Below are 17,371 nucleotides of genomic sequence, written 5' to 3'. Positions count from 1 at the left end.
ATATAACCCTCGGGGAACGTTTCGGGGGTTATTCACTTGTGATTTTGGTGGTTTGCAGTGCGTGCAGCGTAGAAATGGAGCCGCCAGGGATGGAATCGGGCTTGGATTTCCCCAAGAATCCACTGCTTTGTCCAATCTGCCACGATTATTTCACCGAACCTTGCATCCTGAGCTGCTACCACACCTTCTGCGCCCGTTGTCTTCGGGGCAGGGAGCAGGACCGCCGCCTGATATGCCCTTTTTGCAGGTGGGTGCACCTTTTGTTATGTAACGGGCGGAGGGGTGTGTTTTTGTTTGTTGTTCGTTTGAACTCTTTTTTTTTAACGTGCAAGTTAGAAATTCGAGAAGTTGCACTTGATTTTGAATACAGGTAACATAAGAAACTTGGGGGGGAAAAAAGGATTCGCGCATATTTTTCTACATTAAGCAGTTTTGTCATTGATTTGCTTATATTTCATCTTCAGGCATTTCTAAAGCCTCCTACATTTTTTAAATCATAGGTGACTTGGTGCAACTTGTTTTAATATCGAGCTGCTTACTTTAAAAGTTAGATGGCGTTAGGGTTGGCAAAAAATTTAATTTTGGCCAAATTAAAATGATTCGTCTTGTTTAAATGAAATTCCTTATGCTTGTATCTTCATGTAATACAAATCACATCCACGACATTCAAATTGTGACATTTTACCAATTAATCGCCATCTCTTGGTTGCTAAGTAGGAAGTCAAACAATTGTTTTAGTTTTCCAAAGCCTACTATTTGATATTTCTAAATTTTTGAATTATGTTTACGAATATTTTATTTTTTCAATTGTTTCTCTTCTAATATGATAAAACTATGTCATATTATACAGGGTTCTTCAGGTAAGTGGCCTATTAAACGTTTCAGTGAAGCGAAAGATAATTCTGCTGTAAAATATTGTTCACGGTGTTACCATTTATGCTCTCTTCAATGAAAATAATGACTTCCAGTTATACGGGATTTTAAATGGAATACCCTATATATTATTGCATTATCAACAAGATAGATAAAAAATAAGTCAAAAATGCTATAACTTCCCTGTTCCTAAATCTAATCGTTTTCGAGATAATCGACATTTTATAAAAATTTTGACAGATGCAAGCTTTTCGAAAACTCCTTATATCTTTCTTCGTACTGGACGCTTTCACTTGCTTTTTGAAACACACGCAGAACATAAGATGCACTACCTTCCATTATTAAAATTACCAGAAGAATATTATACCAAGTGAATAATTTTTTACGTTACATTTTGAAAACTTAAGACCTACAAAACTTTTTAAATTCAAACATACAACACATTGTATTTTTTTGTACGATATAGAAAATCAAATTCTCTTTTCACCGATACAGGCATTGTAAGCGTTACATTTTAAATTTTCTCAGATAATTTCAGCTTTCTTCCCTTTTCAAGAATATTACATATAAAATATCATCAAATTGTTTTTTTTCTTTTCAAATAATTTTGAAACCCCTTATAAGATTTTATTGAAATTTGGTACACCGATACTTCCATATAGGTGTCACTTTGTGTCGCCAGTAAACGAAGTAATTGGATTAACAAAATAGTTAAAAATTCTTTGAACATATTTATCGCATAGTACTTTTCCGCAGGCAACCAACCATGCTGAAAGACGGCTCGGCGCTGCCGCCTCCCGACACGCTCATGAGACAGCTGATCGACATCGCCAACAGCGAAAACCCGCCGTGTTCCAATTGCGATAAACGTGACAGGGCCAACATGTACTACTGCAACACCTGCGGTACTGACCAAACTTTCTTTCTTTCGTTGTTCAAGTTTTTGGTTCCCTAGGTTGGTGTCTATTTTGTTTCTTTTTATTTATTTATTTCACCCTTAAATTTCTTAAACTCCGTCATTTCGCTTCGTGTGTGACTTAGGAATGTACGATTCCAGGTCAAGCGTTGTGTTCAAACTGCCGGGACAACACCCACCGGGCCAAAATGTTCTCCAGCCACGAAGTTGTTCACATGACGAAATGCAACAAGGAACCCAAACGGGTGAGTATTTTCTCCTAAGAACAGCAACGAAATACTTAAAAATTAATATATTGGTCCTTCGAGCCGGATATTTTGGTCCTTCGAACCGGATATACATTTTCCTAAAATCTTTTGGTGAATTTACATGATTTACTAGTTTTCGCTCGTCTTGTACCAATTAACAACAGTGTGATTAAACGTAGTGCCCGCAACATGGCGAGCACTACATAATGTACTCGCCCCTGCAAAACGCCATGCTGTGCGTCAACTGCTTCCGCGACTTACCCAGCGACATGAGGGGCCAGTGCGTGGACATCGACACCGCCCACGCCCAGGCCGCCAAACGTTTGGAGAGGGGGCAGAACGCTATAATGGATCTCCAGGTGAGAAACGTACAAGACTGTGTTCGTTTTTGCAAATCTTTTTCCTTCGTAGACTTCCGTCAGGGACGGCATAATAGCCTTGAAAGGTCTGATGGACGAGTTGCGCAGGAACATGGACAGCGAGAAGCACACGATAAACACGTTCTGCCAAGGCATGCAGGAGGCTATGGCCAAAACGCACGCCACCATGATAATGGAGGTGCAGCGCCAGTTCGAGAGCAAGGAACGCGTTTATCGCAGCCAGTTGCTGCTGCTAGGTAAGTATTTCGTTAGTAGTAAGTATTAGGTGTCCAGTTCACTGTCCAGATTTCGGTAGTATTGATTTAAAAGAAATAAAAGCAATAGAAGTTGAAAAACTAAGTAAATTTCATCCTTAGGTACCGTAATGCCCGTCTTGCAACTGCACCTGGTGCTGTGTACTACGTTCACGGCTGCCGCGAACAAGTACCAGTTCTTGGAGCTCTGCCCGTCCCTGATCGAGCGGTTGTCGGCCGTCGGCAACCTAAGTCAACCCGTCAGGTAAAGAATCGACATAATTTATGGGGACGTTTGGATTTTTACACAGTTTTATTACAGGTCCCTGCAGTCGTCTCAGATAAAAACGAACTACCGCAGCGAGTTCGCTCAGTGTCTGGAACCGTGGATCGGCCCGGCCGCCGTCAGCCAGCATCAGTCGGAATTGGCAGCAGGTACTGTGATCTTTGGTTCTTTTTATCTAACGCTGCTTAAAATTACGTATTTTGGACTTGACTCGATGTAAGAAGCTTACTGCTAAATCAGAAGTGGGATATAATGTTTACTTGGAAGGGGACACGTAGAATATGATTGGGACACTCCAGGCATTTGTCGAAACTAAAAATTTTAACCCATTCTGTGGTATTATCAGCTTCTAGGTTGTACGAAACGGCCCCGCCCACCACCAAGAAGCAGCAGAACGCCATGAAGAGCAAGGTGTTGGAGGGCGAGAACTCGTTCTCGTCTCACTGTCGCTCGTTCGAGTCCCAGATCCGCGAGCTCAACCAGCAGTTCAACCTGGTGAAGGAGAAAGTCAGCGAGCTCCACAAAGACATCATGGCGCTGAGGAAGGCGCAGATTCCGCCGCTGTCGGCACGCTACGACATGCTCACCAGGGAGTGTCTGCACCTGGATCAGAACCTCGAGAGGTATGGACATTTTTCCGTTATCCCGCTTCTGATTTCAGATCAGAAGCGGGATAAAACGCCTGTTAATGTTTTTTCGATATTGTCGCGTTTAGGCAGCAGCAGGACTTGGACAGGATGGCGACGGTCTTTGACGTCTCCTGGGAGGAGCAGCTGTGGCGTCTCAGGGTCGAACAGGAGGTGTTCAGCTGTCAAAGGGCCGACGTTAACACGCTACGGAACGAACTGAAGCATCTCAGCCAAGTAAGGGATAAACGTTTGTTCGTTTCGTCTAAAAGCGACCTAAAAATTAGTAAACCGAAGTATTATTTGTTTAAATAAAACGCGTCAGGTTTTGTTTAAGGTGGCGTCGCAGCTAGAGCCGTACATCAGGAGTCTGACACCGGCGCAACAGAGCCAGAGCAGCCAGAGCGAGCAGGGGCAGAGCCAGAGCGAACAGGCGCAGCACTTGGCATCTCTCCTGGAGCATATAGGTAGGTGACGTACATTCTTTTGAAAATTGCAGGCGGTAGTGGGGAATTTGTTGCCGTGGCCCACTAATTCGCCTGATTTAGATGCAATTAATTTGATTGTAAGTGAATCTTAAATAGTTGTATAAGCGAGGCACCCAACTGTTTAATTGTCTTCTTTTTCAATAATGAAGTGCGAATTTGTTGATTAAAGTTATATTTCAAGTAATTTAACAAATTTGCCATTTAACGATTGTATTTAACTTGCTCTAATGAACTTTTCAATGTTTCTAGTGTTTTCTTTATTGCAAATTAACTAAAACAAAAAACCGAGGTCTTATAAATAATTTTCTTGACACATAACCTGGCAAACTATATATTGAAACAAATATTAACTACAGGACTATCCGTACTCCAACGGGGGCACTTCCGGATTGCCGTACAGATCCTTAGCTTTACAGCTATTCTCCACGATCTTGCTAAAGTCCATGTCTTCCTTTTCTTCAACCTCGAGGTACTCCGCCTTCCTTTCTTCCGTCTTTTCGGTAATCTCCTTTCTGTCGTTCGCTCTAAGAAAGACTTTATGTTTTGTTGGTTTGTAGTTCACGCGCGGCATCTTCAAAACCAAATGACCCGTGGTCTGCGATCGTTGCGCCGTGCTCCTCTCGACGTGTACCTCTTCCGGAAGGACCATTTGAAAGATCTTCCCTGAAAAGGAAACGGTACATTTCCACAGTTAGAAAACAGTGGTTCGTTACCTTTCACGGTCAACTTGACGTAAATCGGCTGTAGGTCGACTTCGATCAGGTTCGTGTCGAGGAATTTGTAAATCACGACGTCCAGGACGAACTGCTCGGGGTCGTCGTCGCTGAAAGTGAAATTGAGCTTCGCCTGGTTCACGTTCAATGGTCGTCCGTCCTTGTTGAATAGCGACAGTCTCTTTTTCGGTTTCTCTTCTTTGTTATCGGTACCCCCCTTGGCTTTGCTGGACCGACGAGCGATTTCCACCCTCGTTTCGGGGCAGTTTTCGCTGGTGGACTTCCAGAACTCGTCGTCGGATAAGTTTACTGTAGATTTTTGCGAAACGCGCCGTTTTTGTTCCTCCCTTTGTAGCCTGCGACAAAGGAGACGATTGAGGAGTAGTTCAAACGAACCAAGCAATTTTGTTACTATTTCGATGGTCCTTTGTGATAAACGGGAACAAAGCAGTAATAAAAACTATTTTTTGTGTTACCTGTACTCTTCTTGACACCGTTTGACCTTTCGTTCCGCTTCGTCGAACGTTTGTTTCGCTTTTATCCTGTCGCTTATCTTGATCTCCTTCAGGTCTAAGTTCTGCAGCTGCGGGAGCTGGGCTATGACGTAGTCCCTGTAACCTTCGAAATCGCAGCAAGGATTGCCTAGGAAAAATTTTAATAAAACCTGTAAAGTACAAAAAAAAATAGCTCCTACCTGTCAAATAAAGGTCCTTCAGATGAACGTTGTTCTTCAACGAAGCTACGCTCTCCAAATCCCCTATAAAGTTCAAGGTTAGGTCCAGTTTTTCCAACGACTCACACCTCTCCAAGTTCTCGATGGTCTCGATGTTGTTCACAGCCAAGTTGAGGTACTGGAGCTTCTTCAGCTTGTTCAGGTTCTCGATTCTGGAGATGAGATTAGCCTGGAGGTAGAGGATCTGCAGGTCCTTGCACCAGTTGTTGAGGTGTTCGATTTTCTCTACGTCCTCCTGGTGTAGGGAAAGCTCCTCCAAGGTGCCGATTATTCCTATCGGAGATTTTTATTAATACGAGATGCTGCGGCTGCAGTTTGCCTACGTTCCCCGTAAATTAAAAGCATGTCTACAAGCTCATTGCTTAAAAAACGCACGGAATAGAAACCCAGACTGACAACAATGCTGTTTGATTGATATCTTTGTTGTTTTACGGCTTTTTATATAAAAATGTCTCGACTTTGGAGAATTGGATATTTTCCTTTACTTTGTAATGTTACGAAACAGATTTTTTAAGGAACTTTCAACCTAAACAAGCCTTTGACAATTTTTAAAGAAATGGTTCCGAGAAGAGTTGGTTGCAACATTTGAGACAAAGAAAAAAATTCTTCTAGTCTATAAATACCTTCATTGTGTTCTGATCTCTTCCTGACCAGTTCTTCCGTGATTCTGACCATATTAGTTGCGATTCTTGTGCTTTTTTTAATATATTCATGTAACAGGCTTCAAAAAGCATCTGATATTGACATAACAAGTCATGCTGTTTCCGTGGTTACCATTCTGCCTTTTATCTGTGAATTTAATGTTAATGGCATATTATTGGCCTTAGAAAATTAGCAGCAGTAACTATTGGAATAATTTAAAGACGAATAAAACAAAATTGTTTAAATATATAAAGCTGGAAAGTCTGTACAGAACACTCTGTAATAATGACCGTTTCATAAAAGAATAGTTGACTAACATGAATATTAAACTTCACCACCTCGTGCAATTTCAAGACAATTGTTTTCCAGTTTTTAAATAAATAAAATAAATTGAGATATAGCTTACAAAGTACGTTGTATCGTATGTCATTGTTACTCGACGCCTACTGGCACAAAGCAGTACTTTGTACCTACTCGCAAATGACCTACTCATCTGTAGGCACTTTGAAAGTATTACTATCGTCGCATGCTGTAGGAACCGATTTCTCTGTCGACTAGCATTGCATTATACCCGCAATATCTAGTAAACGGTTACGATCGCTTGTCAGTAAAATTACGAGGCATGGACTTATTAATTCTTGTCGGTATTCCATACAACCAACGGATGATCTGGCTGTTTGGATGTCTATAAACCACATTGTTTAAGTGTGGATGAGACATAACCTGCAAAAAGTGTTATATCTCAACTGTCACTGCTATTCAGTGCCTACTGTCCCAAAGCAGTGCTTTGCACCTACTACACCTTTAGTAGGCAATGAATAAAGGTGACGACTAACCATTTTGTAGTTTATATCTCACCCATCTCCAAAACGTGACGACTCACCATTTTGTAGATCTCACCCATCTCCAAAAAATGTCAGTAGATCAACTCGCTTATGGCTTACTGATAAGATTTCGGGGCCAGTTTATGTCCGGTGAGTCTGTCAGTAGGTACAAAGCGATGCTTTCTGCTAGTAGGCATTGAGCTGCAGTGACACTTTGTAGGTTACATCTTGCCTACAGTTGCCTTAATACTCTAAATTCGCAGATTTTGTAAATTTCTAGACACAGAGCAAACATATTCTTGCGATAACCATTATTTTTATATCGATATAAACGTACCGTTGGTCTTTACTTACCTTTACGGCTTAGGGATCCTGCAGCAGTCCGACGCCGCCCTGGGCAAGATCCCCCGATCCCGCAGCAGGGTTCTGGGTCAGTTATTGGAAAAGGTCCGTCCCAACATCCAGGAGAGGGAACGCAGCAAGTCGGCGGGGCAGACGGACAAGCCATTGTCGACGCCACAGAAACCCACTGTCAAAAAACCGTTCATGACAAGGTAGGGTGCTGTTTCACGTTTTAGTGCTGTCAAAATTCATCTCATCGTGTTATAAAAAATTGTAATTGTTTGGCGCAAAAGTCAAACGAGTCCCCCGTTTGGTAGTTGACCAGTGAAATCTGATAGGGTCGTTTCCCATTTCGTATTTACGTTCATGCATTTGTAATTTTTTGATTTCCAATCGTTTCGTGGAATAAAACACCATGTTGACGTAAGTTGTACGTTTGAACTACTTTCAAGCAACGGTAAAGACAAACACAATAATTTCATCCTTTTAACATTTCATTGCATTTAGAATCGTTGTAAACGCTTAAGCGATCAACCGCTACGGGTGACCGTTGTCGCCCCTGCTACCATTCTCATCTTTTAATGTTACTTTGAGGAATTGCAACGAAACGTTCTTGTTTGTTGATTATTTCACGTTCGTATAACGTTTCACTTATGGGAACGACCCCGTTGCAGGTTACTGGTCAAAATCAAAATTTATCTGAACGTGATCCGTGGGTAGCGTCCCGTACGCCTTCCGTTCCGCCGTGTGATTAAAACCGACTTTTTCGGGGGCAGCCAGCAGATGAACATCGACAAGCTGGAGGCGCACATCAAGGAGAAGCTGCACGACATCATGAACAGGCGCCAGAGTCAGCCGTCCTCCAAGTCCGACACCGAGACGGAGCGGAAGTTGCTGAAGGACGACAGGAAGCTAAGCAAGACCGACCTGGAGTCTATCGGTAAGGAAGAACGTCGATTTTCGTTATTTTTTTTTTGTGAGAACAAGGCGTGTTTGCAGCCAAACTCGGATCGAAGCAGCGCATAATGTACAAGAAGATCGGGAAGAGCTGCGACAAGATAAACGCCTCCAGCAAGTCGGACAGCGAGGTGAAGAAGTGCAAGTCCGAGTCGGAGTACCAGAGGATCTCCGACGCGACCAGCCAGAACATCAAGGCGTTGGTGCACGAGACCAGGTCGAGCCCCAGCAGCCCCAAGGGCAAGAACAAATGCAAGCCGCCCGCGAAACAGCCGAAGAAGAAGGTACGTCGCTGTCTCGTCCCCCTTCTCCGAAATGCACATCCCGTTTTCAGGTCTACCCCTACAGCGACGGCGAGGACAACGTCTTCTACTCCATGCACGACTCGGCCGACTCGCTGAGCACCTCCAGCCGCCGCTCGAGTCTCGAGGGCAACGACAAGACCCTGGTGGTGGTGATCAACCGCCGCAACAAGAACATGTCGCTGGCCCAGAAGCAGCGCAGCTGGGAGACCTTCCCGCCGAAGAGGCGGCACCACATGTGCCACAAGATGTCCGCCCCGACGCCGCCCATGCCACCGCTGCGGAAGGCCGACAGTTTCGAGGGTGAGCCGTTGTTTGTTTGTTTGTTTTTTTCGATTTCTGATTTGTGATTCTGTACCTTCCCCCTCAGGTCACGAGGAGGCGGTGAAGAGCCTGGTGGCCGCCGTGCAGGAGACCAGGCGGAAGCCAAAGGGGGGCAATTAACCGATAGGGAACGCGGAGCGGTCTTACGAATATACGGGAATCTTCATGTATGCCACTTTCAACTGACGCAAATGAGCGAAGAAGTTTTATATCGTAAGATTAAATTAAAAACTCTTGAGTGGGTCGGGCGGAATGCACATAACAGATTGTATGCAAAGTATGATACGTTTGAACTACTATTGGAGTGGTTGTGCACGTTTGAACTACTGTTCTCAAAGTTGTATACGTTTGAACTACTATTCTTAGAGCTGTGTATGTTTCAACTACTAAACTCAAAGTAGTGTATGTTTGAACAACTTTTCTAGTAGTTGTGAACTTTTGAACTACTATCGAGTTTGTATGTTTGAATTACAGTTCTTGGAGTAATTGTGTTTGAACTACAGTTCTTGGAGTAGTTGTGAAAGTTTGAACTACTATTCTCAAAGTAGTATACGTTTGAACTACTAGTCTCAGAGTTAAATATGTTTGAACTATTGTTGGAATAGTTGTGTACGTTTGAACTACTACTCTGGAAGTAGTTGTGAAAGTTTGATCTATTCTTGAAGTACGTTCGGACTATTCTCAGAGTAGTTGTGTATGTTTGAACTACAGTACTTGGAGTAATTGTGTTTGAACTACTGGTCTTGGAGTAGTTGTGAATGGTAGAACTACTATTCTCGAAGTATACTGTCCTTGGAGTAGTTGTGTATGTTCGAACTACAGCTGTTTTTGAGTGCGTTGCTGAAATTCAAACCAACTGGGGCTGTATTATGTGATTCCAAAGGCTGAGGTTTTCCATCTCTCACTACTCCCAAAACAGCAAAGGATACAAATTCGTTAAAATGGAAGCCCTAAACCTAAAAACAATAAGTTTAAACTTCGACATATATTTGAACTACTGTTCTTGGACTAGTTGTGTACATTTGAACTACTTTTCTCGGAGTAGTTGTCTCTGGACTACTATTCTCAGTGTAGTTGTGTACGTTTGAACTCCTGTTCTTGGAGTAATTGTGTGTTTGAACTACAGCTGTTTTTGAGTAAATTGCTGAAATTTAAACCAACTTGGGTACACCATTATGCGTTATTATGTGATTCCAAAGGCTGTATGGGAGGTTTTCCATCTTTCTCAGTACTCTCAAAACAGAAACTGGGACAAATTTATTAAAATTGAATCTAGACTTAAAAACGTTTAAATTTTGATTTGTTTGAACAATTGTTCTTGGAATGGTTGTGTATATTTGAACTACTACTTTTATCTGGAGGTTTAACCATTTGTACAATGCAGTGGAATCTACGTATATAGCAGCTTCTTGGCAGAAAAAAAATGTTGGTCAAATAAAAATTTACTGTTTTGACATTTTTGCTCGACTGATGTTTAAACGGTTGTTTGATTATAGTTTTGGAAGAGTGAAAACTGTTTCTTTTTTTAGTGTACTGGGAGGGAAAGAGAGAGAACCCCCCAAAGACAATCTTTTCATTAATCATTCAGTAACGATAGAACTAAAGACCAGCACAATAATCGGTTTAAATTTCGATGTACGTTTGAAATAGTGTTCTTGGTGTTCTTGAAGTGCTTGTGTACGTTTCAACTACTATTCTTGAAATAATTGTGTACTTTTGAACTAGTATTGGAGTAGTCTGTACATTTGAACTACTGTTTTCGGTATAGTTGTGTACATTTGAACTACTGTACTTGGTATAGTTGTGTACATTAGAACTACTGTTGTGTTTGATTAAACCACTGGAATTTAAACATAGTAAAGGGCACTGAGGGCTCTCTTGTTTTCAAAAAAGTGATATGGATTGTGAATTTAGTCAATAAATTAGAATATATGTTTGAACTACTGCCATTTTCGAGAAAATATAAAAATTTGAACCGCTTCGAGTGTACATTTGAACTACTTCTCTGAGTAACCGTACTTTTGACAGTTACTAACTCCAAGTGATGTGTCTCCCGTTCCGCCCGATCCACGCCCACAAACTGTCCTTTCTCGAAAACACTCGTTCGAACAGGGTCCCCCTGTCCCCTAGTTAGTCGCAATGTTCTCCTTCCTTAGATTTAGTCGTATTGTAGCGTTCACATTAAAGCTGTCGTCGATCTTCCACGGGCACGCAGCGTTTTATTTTACGAGGTTTCCACTATTTAGTAATTTGTGTAGATAAGTCGGTCGTTCACTTGGAGCGTCATATATTTGGAATTGAACTTGAAAAAACAGCGTATTGTGATATAGGCCATTCGTTCCCCTTGTTTTTTTTGTTTCCTTCCACTCTTTTCTTTAGCCCCGGGGCGTTATTATTATTTTTTTATCGGTGTTTGTACAGATTTCACCTTTACTTCCGTTAGTAGTAGTTCTCGAGATGTCCTCTTTGAATATCTGTGTATAACCTGTCGTATTATTAAGACCTTGTTTGTTACTGGTATTTTACTGTTGGAAATGATATAAAAATAAAGTATGTAATCAGCGTAACGGTTTTTTATTTCCGCAACTTTATCGATTGAGGGGAAAAATTCTACTGGACTATTTCAATGCTTAAAAATTCGTTTCTAAAGACTGTTTTTGCCCTGGTTGTGAAGTTTTCGATGGCAGCGCAGGTGCTTCGATTCACTCGATCAATGGAACTGAATCTGGGGTGTGAGAAGGCTCCAAGAATGAAACATCGAACGCTGTAAGCGAGAAGGGAGCTTCGGTCTTAAGGTGAGTTTATTATACACTTTTTACATATTGTCTTAAAATTAATATTGTTTTCCTTTTGAGCTTCAATTTTGAGTGTACGTTTGAACTACTTTTTCCTGATTGACAGCTATTCTCCGGTTATTTTTGCTTGTAATTGGCCAAAATTAAAAATATCTATGTAAAATATGATTTGTTGGCAAAAATCTGACAGATTTCGTATATATTAAAAAAAAAATCAAAAAATGTCAGTTTTTGCTCTTTTCATTTTTTAAATGGTGTTCCTTTTGTTTTTAACTTGACGTCCTGATATTTTTGTTAAGAGGGCTCTATAGCAAATAGCCAACCAGCAATACATTTTTGTAGATTTTATTACAGTTTGTCTAAATACGAATTAATGCACAAAGAACGGACTTTCCCCCATTTTAAAGCAAATTTTCTATAAAATGGAGTTAGTTTGAAACTCGGATAACCTTTGGTGTAAAGAAATTTTTAATTTACGATGCCACTTGTTCAAAAGTGGAAAATTACAAATTTCTTCACAACAAAAAGTAATTTTAGTTTTAAATTAACTCCATTTCATAGAAAATCTGCCACATAGTGGAGGAAAGTCTGTTATTTCTGTATTAATTCATATTTAAATAAAATAAAATCTATAATAATGTATTACTAGTTGCCTATTTGCTATAGGGCCCTCTTAATCAAACTTCATCGATATTATTAACTTCCATAATACAGTTTTTTTTTAATTTCTAATTTTTATCGATCAGTTATCAGTTTTTCTAATATAATTTTACATTTTTTAGCATTTTATCACATTTCGAAAAAAAAATTGCTTTGTTTCTCTGCATATAGCCATTAGGAATGCATTACAGTCACCATCTTGGACATCAAAAAAACGCTCCTTAAAAACACTGTCGTTTTTACTTTACTATTACATTCATGTATTTTTTTACATATTTTTTTAAATAAAAGTGCGATTGAAATTAGCATTTATTTCATTTAGAAATAGAATAAATGAAGTAAAATATGACTGAAAGCAAAAAAATTCAGTGCAGACGCGTGGAATTGCAAAAGTTACAGATTTTTGAGAGGGTGCTATCTGTTTTGGACCTAAATAAAATAGTTTGTGAAAAATTAGACCAAAGTATTTTACTGTTATTCGCATTTTAGACCTAGATAAAAATTCTCATTACCCCCCATATGAACACATCAGACCTAGATAATTGATAACATTTCCGAAATATTACATTTAGACCTAGATAATGACAACTTTTATTGATTTTAGACTTAGATATAGTTTTCATGAACACATTAGACCCAGATAATAGATAAAATTTTGCATTTTAGACCTAGATAATGCCAACTTTAATGGATTTTAGACAAAAACTAACAAAATTACTAAATTCTGTCATATGCATAAACGTATTAGACTTCGACTTAGATAATAGATAATTTAAAAAAATACATTTTAGATGTAGATATTGCCAGCTTTAATGAATTTTAGACAAGATTTTCATTCTTTTCCAATTTGATTTTTGAAAAGAACACAGATCTAGATAAAAATGCTAAATTTTGCATTTTAGACCTAGATCGTTTTCATATACCCTCCACATGAACACTTTAGACCTACATAATAGATAAAATTTTAAAAATTTTGCATTTTGGACCAACTTTAATGGATTTTGGACTGATAACATTTACATACATCCATGTATTAATTATTAGACCTAGATAATAGATACATGAACAAATTAAATATAAATATTTTTTTAAAATTGCTATCGGGACCTAGATGATGCAAACTTTTACGGATTTCAGATAAATAATAAATTCACTAAATTCTGCTTTTTCGATGTAAATAGATAAAATTTTGCATTTTAGACCTAGATAATGCCAACTTTAATGGACTTTAGATAGACAAAAACTAAAAACCATTACTAAATTCTGCTTTTTAGACCTAGATAAAATTTTGATATACTCGCATACATGGATGTATTAAATGTACTTAGATAATAGATATTTTTAAAAAACGCATTTTAGATTTAGATATTGTCAGCTTTAATGGATTTTTAGACAAAATTTTCATTCTTCTCCCATTTGATCTTTGTATAAAAGAACATAGATCTAGATAAAAATACTAAATTTTGCATTTTAGACCTAGATCAATATTTCATATACCCTCTACTACATGAACACATTAGACCTAGATATTAGATAAAAATTTTTAAAATTTTGCATTTTTGACCAATTTTAATGGATTTTGGACAGATAATAATTTTTACATCCATGTATTCATATTTCAGATAAATAAAAACTAAAAAAAAATAATAGTTTTTTTAATCAATTTTTACACTTGCCAATTATAAATAATGCTATTTTATACGATTTCACTTCAATGTCTTATACTGATTGTAGAGGCAAATAAAAGCTGTTAAAATGGAATTTCATAATAAAATTGACAAACCTGAAAAATTTTGAAGTGAAAATGATACTCGATTTTCTTGAAAATGATTTTAATAAAAAAATTTTCGATGATTTACATACAAAAATTAAACAAAGACTAATAATATATCTCCTATATGATAAAATATACCTTAAATTGTAGACATAACTTTACGTAGAGAAAAGTATTGCAAATACATCACAGATTTCAGAAGAGTTGTAAATTTTAAGAACCTAATCTAAAATAAAAATAAATCACTTGACTACATGTAAGTTGTACCAATTGCACAAAATCGTAGCGATTCTTCACTGTCGATCGCAATTCTTACTAATTCTATAAAATTGAAACGGGCGTTTATTATAAAAACTTCACAAAAACACTTAAAAATCTAAGACAAAATTTCAAAAGAAAGTTACATGAAACGTTTATAGAGTACGAATAAAATATCGAAAGCATATCATTGTTATTTAATAACTTCATTGTTAATATACAGGGGGTTCCGTAAATACTTTACTTTTATCATCTCCAAAAATTTTTTGCGCTTATTTTCCGAACACCCTGTACTGAATCCAAAAAAAAAGTTTGTTAAAATCAATCGAAATAAAGGTAAATAGTTTAATAAAGCATATATTATTTGCTGCAGTGTAAAATACCCAAAATGCATACAATTTTGAATATCCCTCAATTTTCGAAGATGCTGAACACGAATCTGAAGTAATTTTTGTGCGGTCGAAGAAAAAAATTCAATAAAATCAATGGAATCGCCACTATTTACAAGATTGCACAATTTCAGAGCGCCCGTATTTGAGGAACATATTTCAATAAATTTTAATTAAAAAAAAAATGATTTAATATTCCCGCTCTCATTCGTGTGTGATCGTCCCTAATAAGGTTACTAAGTACCGTAAACACATACATAAAACCTGCAGAAAAATTAAATTTGTTTCCAAAATAAAAAATAACATTTACTGTTTTAACTTTTATGTTCATTTTGCCAAAAACTTGTTTTAATATAGAACATATAGTGAATTAATGACGTGTAAAATTATTGGTAGTATAAAATTGTTTGAACAAACTTTTGTTAGGAGGGCTCTATAGCAAATAGCCAACCAGCCATTTCTACAGGTTTTATTACAGAGTTTGTTTAAATATGGATTAAATAACAGTCTTTTCCCCATTTTAACGCAGATTTTCTATAAAATGGAGTTGGTTTGAAACTCAAATAACTTTTTGGTGTAAAGAAATTGGTAATTTACAATGTTCAAAAGCGCAAATTACAAATTTGTTCACAACAAAAAGTAATTTGAGTTCCAAACTATGTCCATTTTATAGGAAATCTGCGTTAGAATGGAGGAAAGTCTGTTATTTGTGCATTAATAACTTCAGATCCGTGTTCGTCGCTCTCGAAAATAGAAGAAAATTTCGCATTTCCGAAAATTTTACGCTACAGCGAACGATTATTAAAAAAGTTTATAAACCTACCTTAAAATCGTAAAATCAGGCCGCCGCCGCCGCCTTCTACGCCTACCATACAAAAATACTTACAAACCTACACAGTCTACGACGCTCTCGATAAAAAAAATTCTCCCAGTCCCGTCACTCGCTCATGTCGAGCCTGGACTTCTTCCTTGACGGCTCGGCCCTACTATTCTCGCACTTCGCCTCGTGCCTGGCCAACTTCTCGACGTTGCCCAGGAACCGGCACCCCATCGTCTCGTACGTACAAGCCAACTGGACGTGCTCCGCCATCTCCTCCAGCGTGAAATTCCTCGACTCGCCGATATCCAGAATGCAGTACGGACACACCGCCATCTTCATCTTGCACGAGCCGCACAGGCTGTGGCCCGTCGGGCAGAGGAAGATGGGCGGCGCGAGGTACTCCTGGCATATCTGGCACTCCCACGACTTGCGTATCTGCTCGTTCCTCGTGAAGTTCGCCTCGAGGTAGGCGCGGTTGCCCCGCTCGATCACCGTTATCAGCAGGATGAAGTCGTCGCAGTTGAGGACCTTGAAGACGGACGAGGTGTTGACGCGGGCGCTGGTCATCTCGGAGACTGGGTTGTTGGCGCCGTTCTGGTACTTGTGGTAGGTGATTCTGCAGGTGCGCAGCAGGCAGTCGGAGCAGTGCTCCCTCGTGTTGAACTTGGTGATTTTCTTGTTGGGGATCGTGATCTTCGACATGTTGCTGTTCGTCGATATCTCCAGCCGGAACTCGTACTTTTTTATGGTGTCCTGGAGGCTGTATATTCCGACCTGCAGCAAACGACGATATATTTTCAACATGAACGCTCTTTGCAATTGGAGATCGGGCATTCCCGATTGTCCATTTCCTATTAGAAAATTACAAAAAAGGGACTCGATTGCTTTAATGGATTCCTCAAAATTTTCCGAATATGCAAACAAATTTCCCGAAAAATAGCTCGAAAGTTTGTTACAAATGTATCCGAATGTTTTTGAAATAGATAGGTTGAAAAGCGAGCTTAACATTTTGTACCAGAAACGAACAATTACGTAATTTAGAAGTTTAAAAAACGGTAGAAATATTATACAAGGAATTTAAAATGGTACTTTCGGAAACATACAAATTGTTTTGCCCAGTTTTAACAATTCCTGCAACAAGTGTCTCGGTAGAAAGAAACTTTATGTGTCTTAAGGAGGTATATTGGGTTTACTCAAATGCACAGATGTACTTGAAATTTATATAGCGTATTACTCAGTGCTCCCTCTGTGCGTCATATATTTTTTTTTAATCAGGATTTTAAGATGTTGTTATTGAAAGTTGTTCATTTTAACTAACATAGGTTTATTTGGCGAAGATGGACGGTGCGGCTCTTTTTTTATCCATAACTGAGGAAAAAATGTAGAAATTGTGAAACTAAACTTTTCCATAGATAGTACACAGTATTATCTTATTTTTGATGTAAAACTAATGTAAGTTGTGAACATAGTACAGCTGTATGAATTAGAAACAGAAACCGATAATTGCATTTCTGTCTGACTTGAGGATTAATTTGACAACGTCGCAATCAGCTGACTGCAAGGAGGGAATACATTTGAAAGACTTGATAAAAACGAAATTGATTTCAAACATACATTTTTCCTAAATCCCATGTACATTGTTATCAACAATAAATTATCCACAACAGGTGATTTTTTGTAATGTTTTTAAAAAACTAGATTAATTAAAAAAGACTAGGAAGCTGTGATATATTTATTGGAATAAAAAATACAGTTGATAAATCTAGTTTTTTAAAAACATTACAAAAA

The 17,371-nt window shown here is 38.5% G+C and overlaps 3 protein-coding genes across 3 annotated transcripts in view; 1 reads left to right on the top strand and 2 right to left on the bottom strand.

Moving 5' to 3' along the window:
• Positions 1–74: 74 nt before the first annotated feature.
• On the top strand, positions 75–9,024 carry LOC108904328 (RING finger protein 207-like). The gene is made up of 15 exons (XM_023454544.1): positions 75–247; positions 1,630–1,778; positions 1,931–2,034; positions 2,217–2,396; positions 2,449–2,653; positions 2,774–2,915; positions 2,973–3,085; positions 3,283–3,559; positions 3,652–3,799; positions 3,900–4,029; positions 7,330–7,516; positions 8,081–8,244; positions 8,304–8,545; positions 8,596–8,866; positions 8,934–9,024. The coding sequence occupies exons 1-15, from the start codon at positions 75–77 to the stop codon at positions 9,005–9,007; spliced, it is 2,559 nt and encodes an 852-aa protein (XP_023310312.1). The 3' UTR covers positions 9,008–9,024.
• LOC108904338 (protein tilB homolog) lies at positions 4,341–6,182 on the bottom strand. Its single transcript, XM_018706853.1, has 5 exons — positions 6,120–6,182; positions 5,458–5,769; positions 5,240–5,405; positions 4,764–5,119; positions 4,341–4,713 (listed from the first exon to the last, which is right to left on the bottom strand). The coding sequence occupies exons 1-5, from the start codon at positions 6,169–6,171 to the stop codon at positions 4,409–4,411; spliced, it is 1,191 nt and encodes a 396-aa protein (XP_018562369.1). The 5' UTR covers positions 6,172–6,182; the 3' UTR covers positions 4,341–4,408.
• A 6,414-nt stretch (positions 9,025–15,438) lies between the features above and the next one.
• Positions 15,439–17,371, bottom strand: part of LOC108904337 — a 13,372-nt gene continuing 11,439 nt past the window's right edge. Inside the window, exon 2 of the mRNA XM_018706852.2 lies at positions 15,439–16,357. Coding sequence (XP_018562368.1) covers positions 15,701–16,357 — 657 coding nt within the window. The 3' untranslated portion in view covers positions 15,439–15,700. The remainder of the gene's footprint in view (positions 16,358–17,371) is intronic.

Source organism: Anoplophora glabripennis, unplaced genomic scaffold (genome assembly GCF_000390285.2).
Source record: "Anoplophora glabripennis isolate ALB-LARVAE unplaced genomic scaffold, Agla_2.0 scaffold268, whole genome shotgun sequence".
In the NCBI taxonomy this organism is placed as follows: domain Eukaryota; kingdom Metazoa; phylum Arthropoda; class Insecta; order Coleoptera; family Cerambycidae; genus Anoplophora; species Anoplophora glabripennis.
This window is presented reverse-complemented; position numbering and strand designations above follow the sequence as displayed.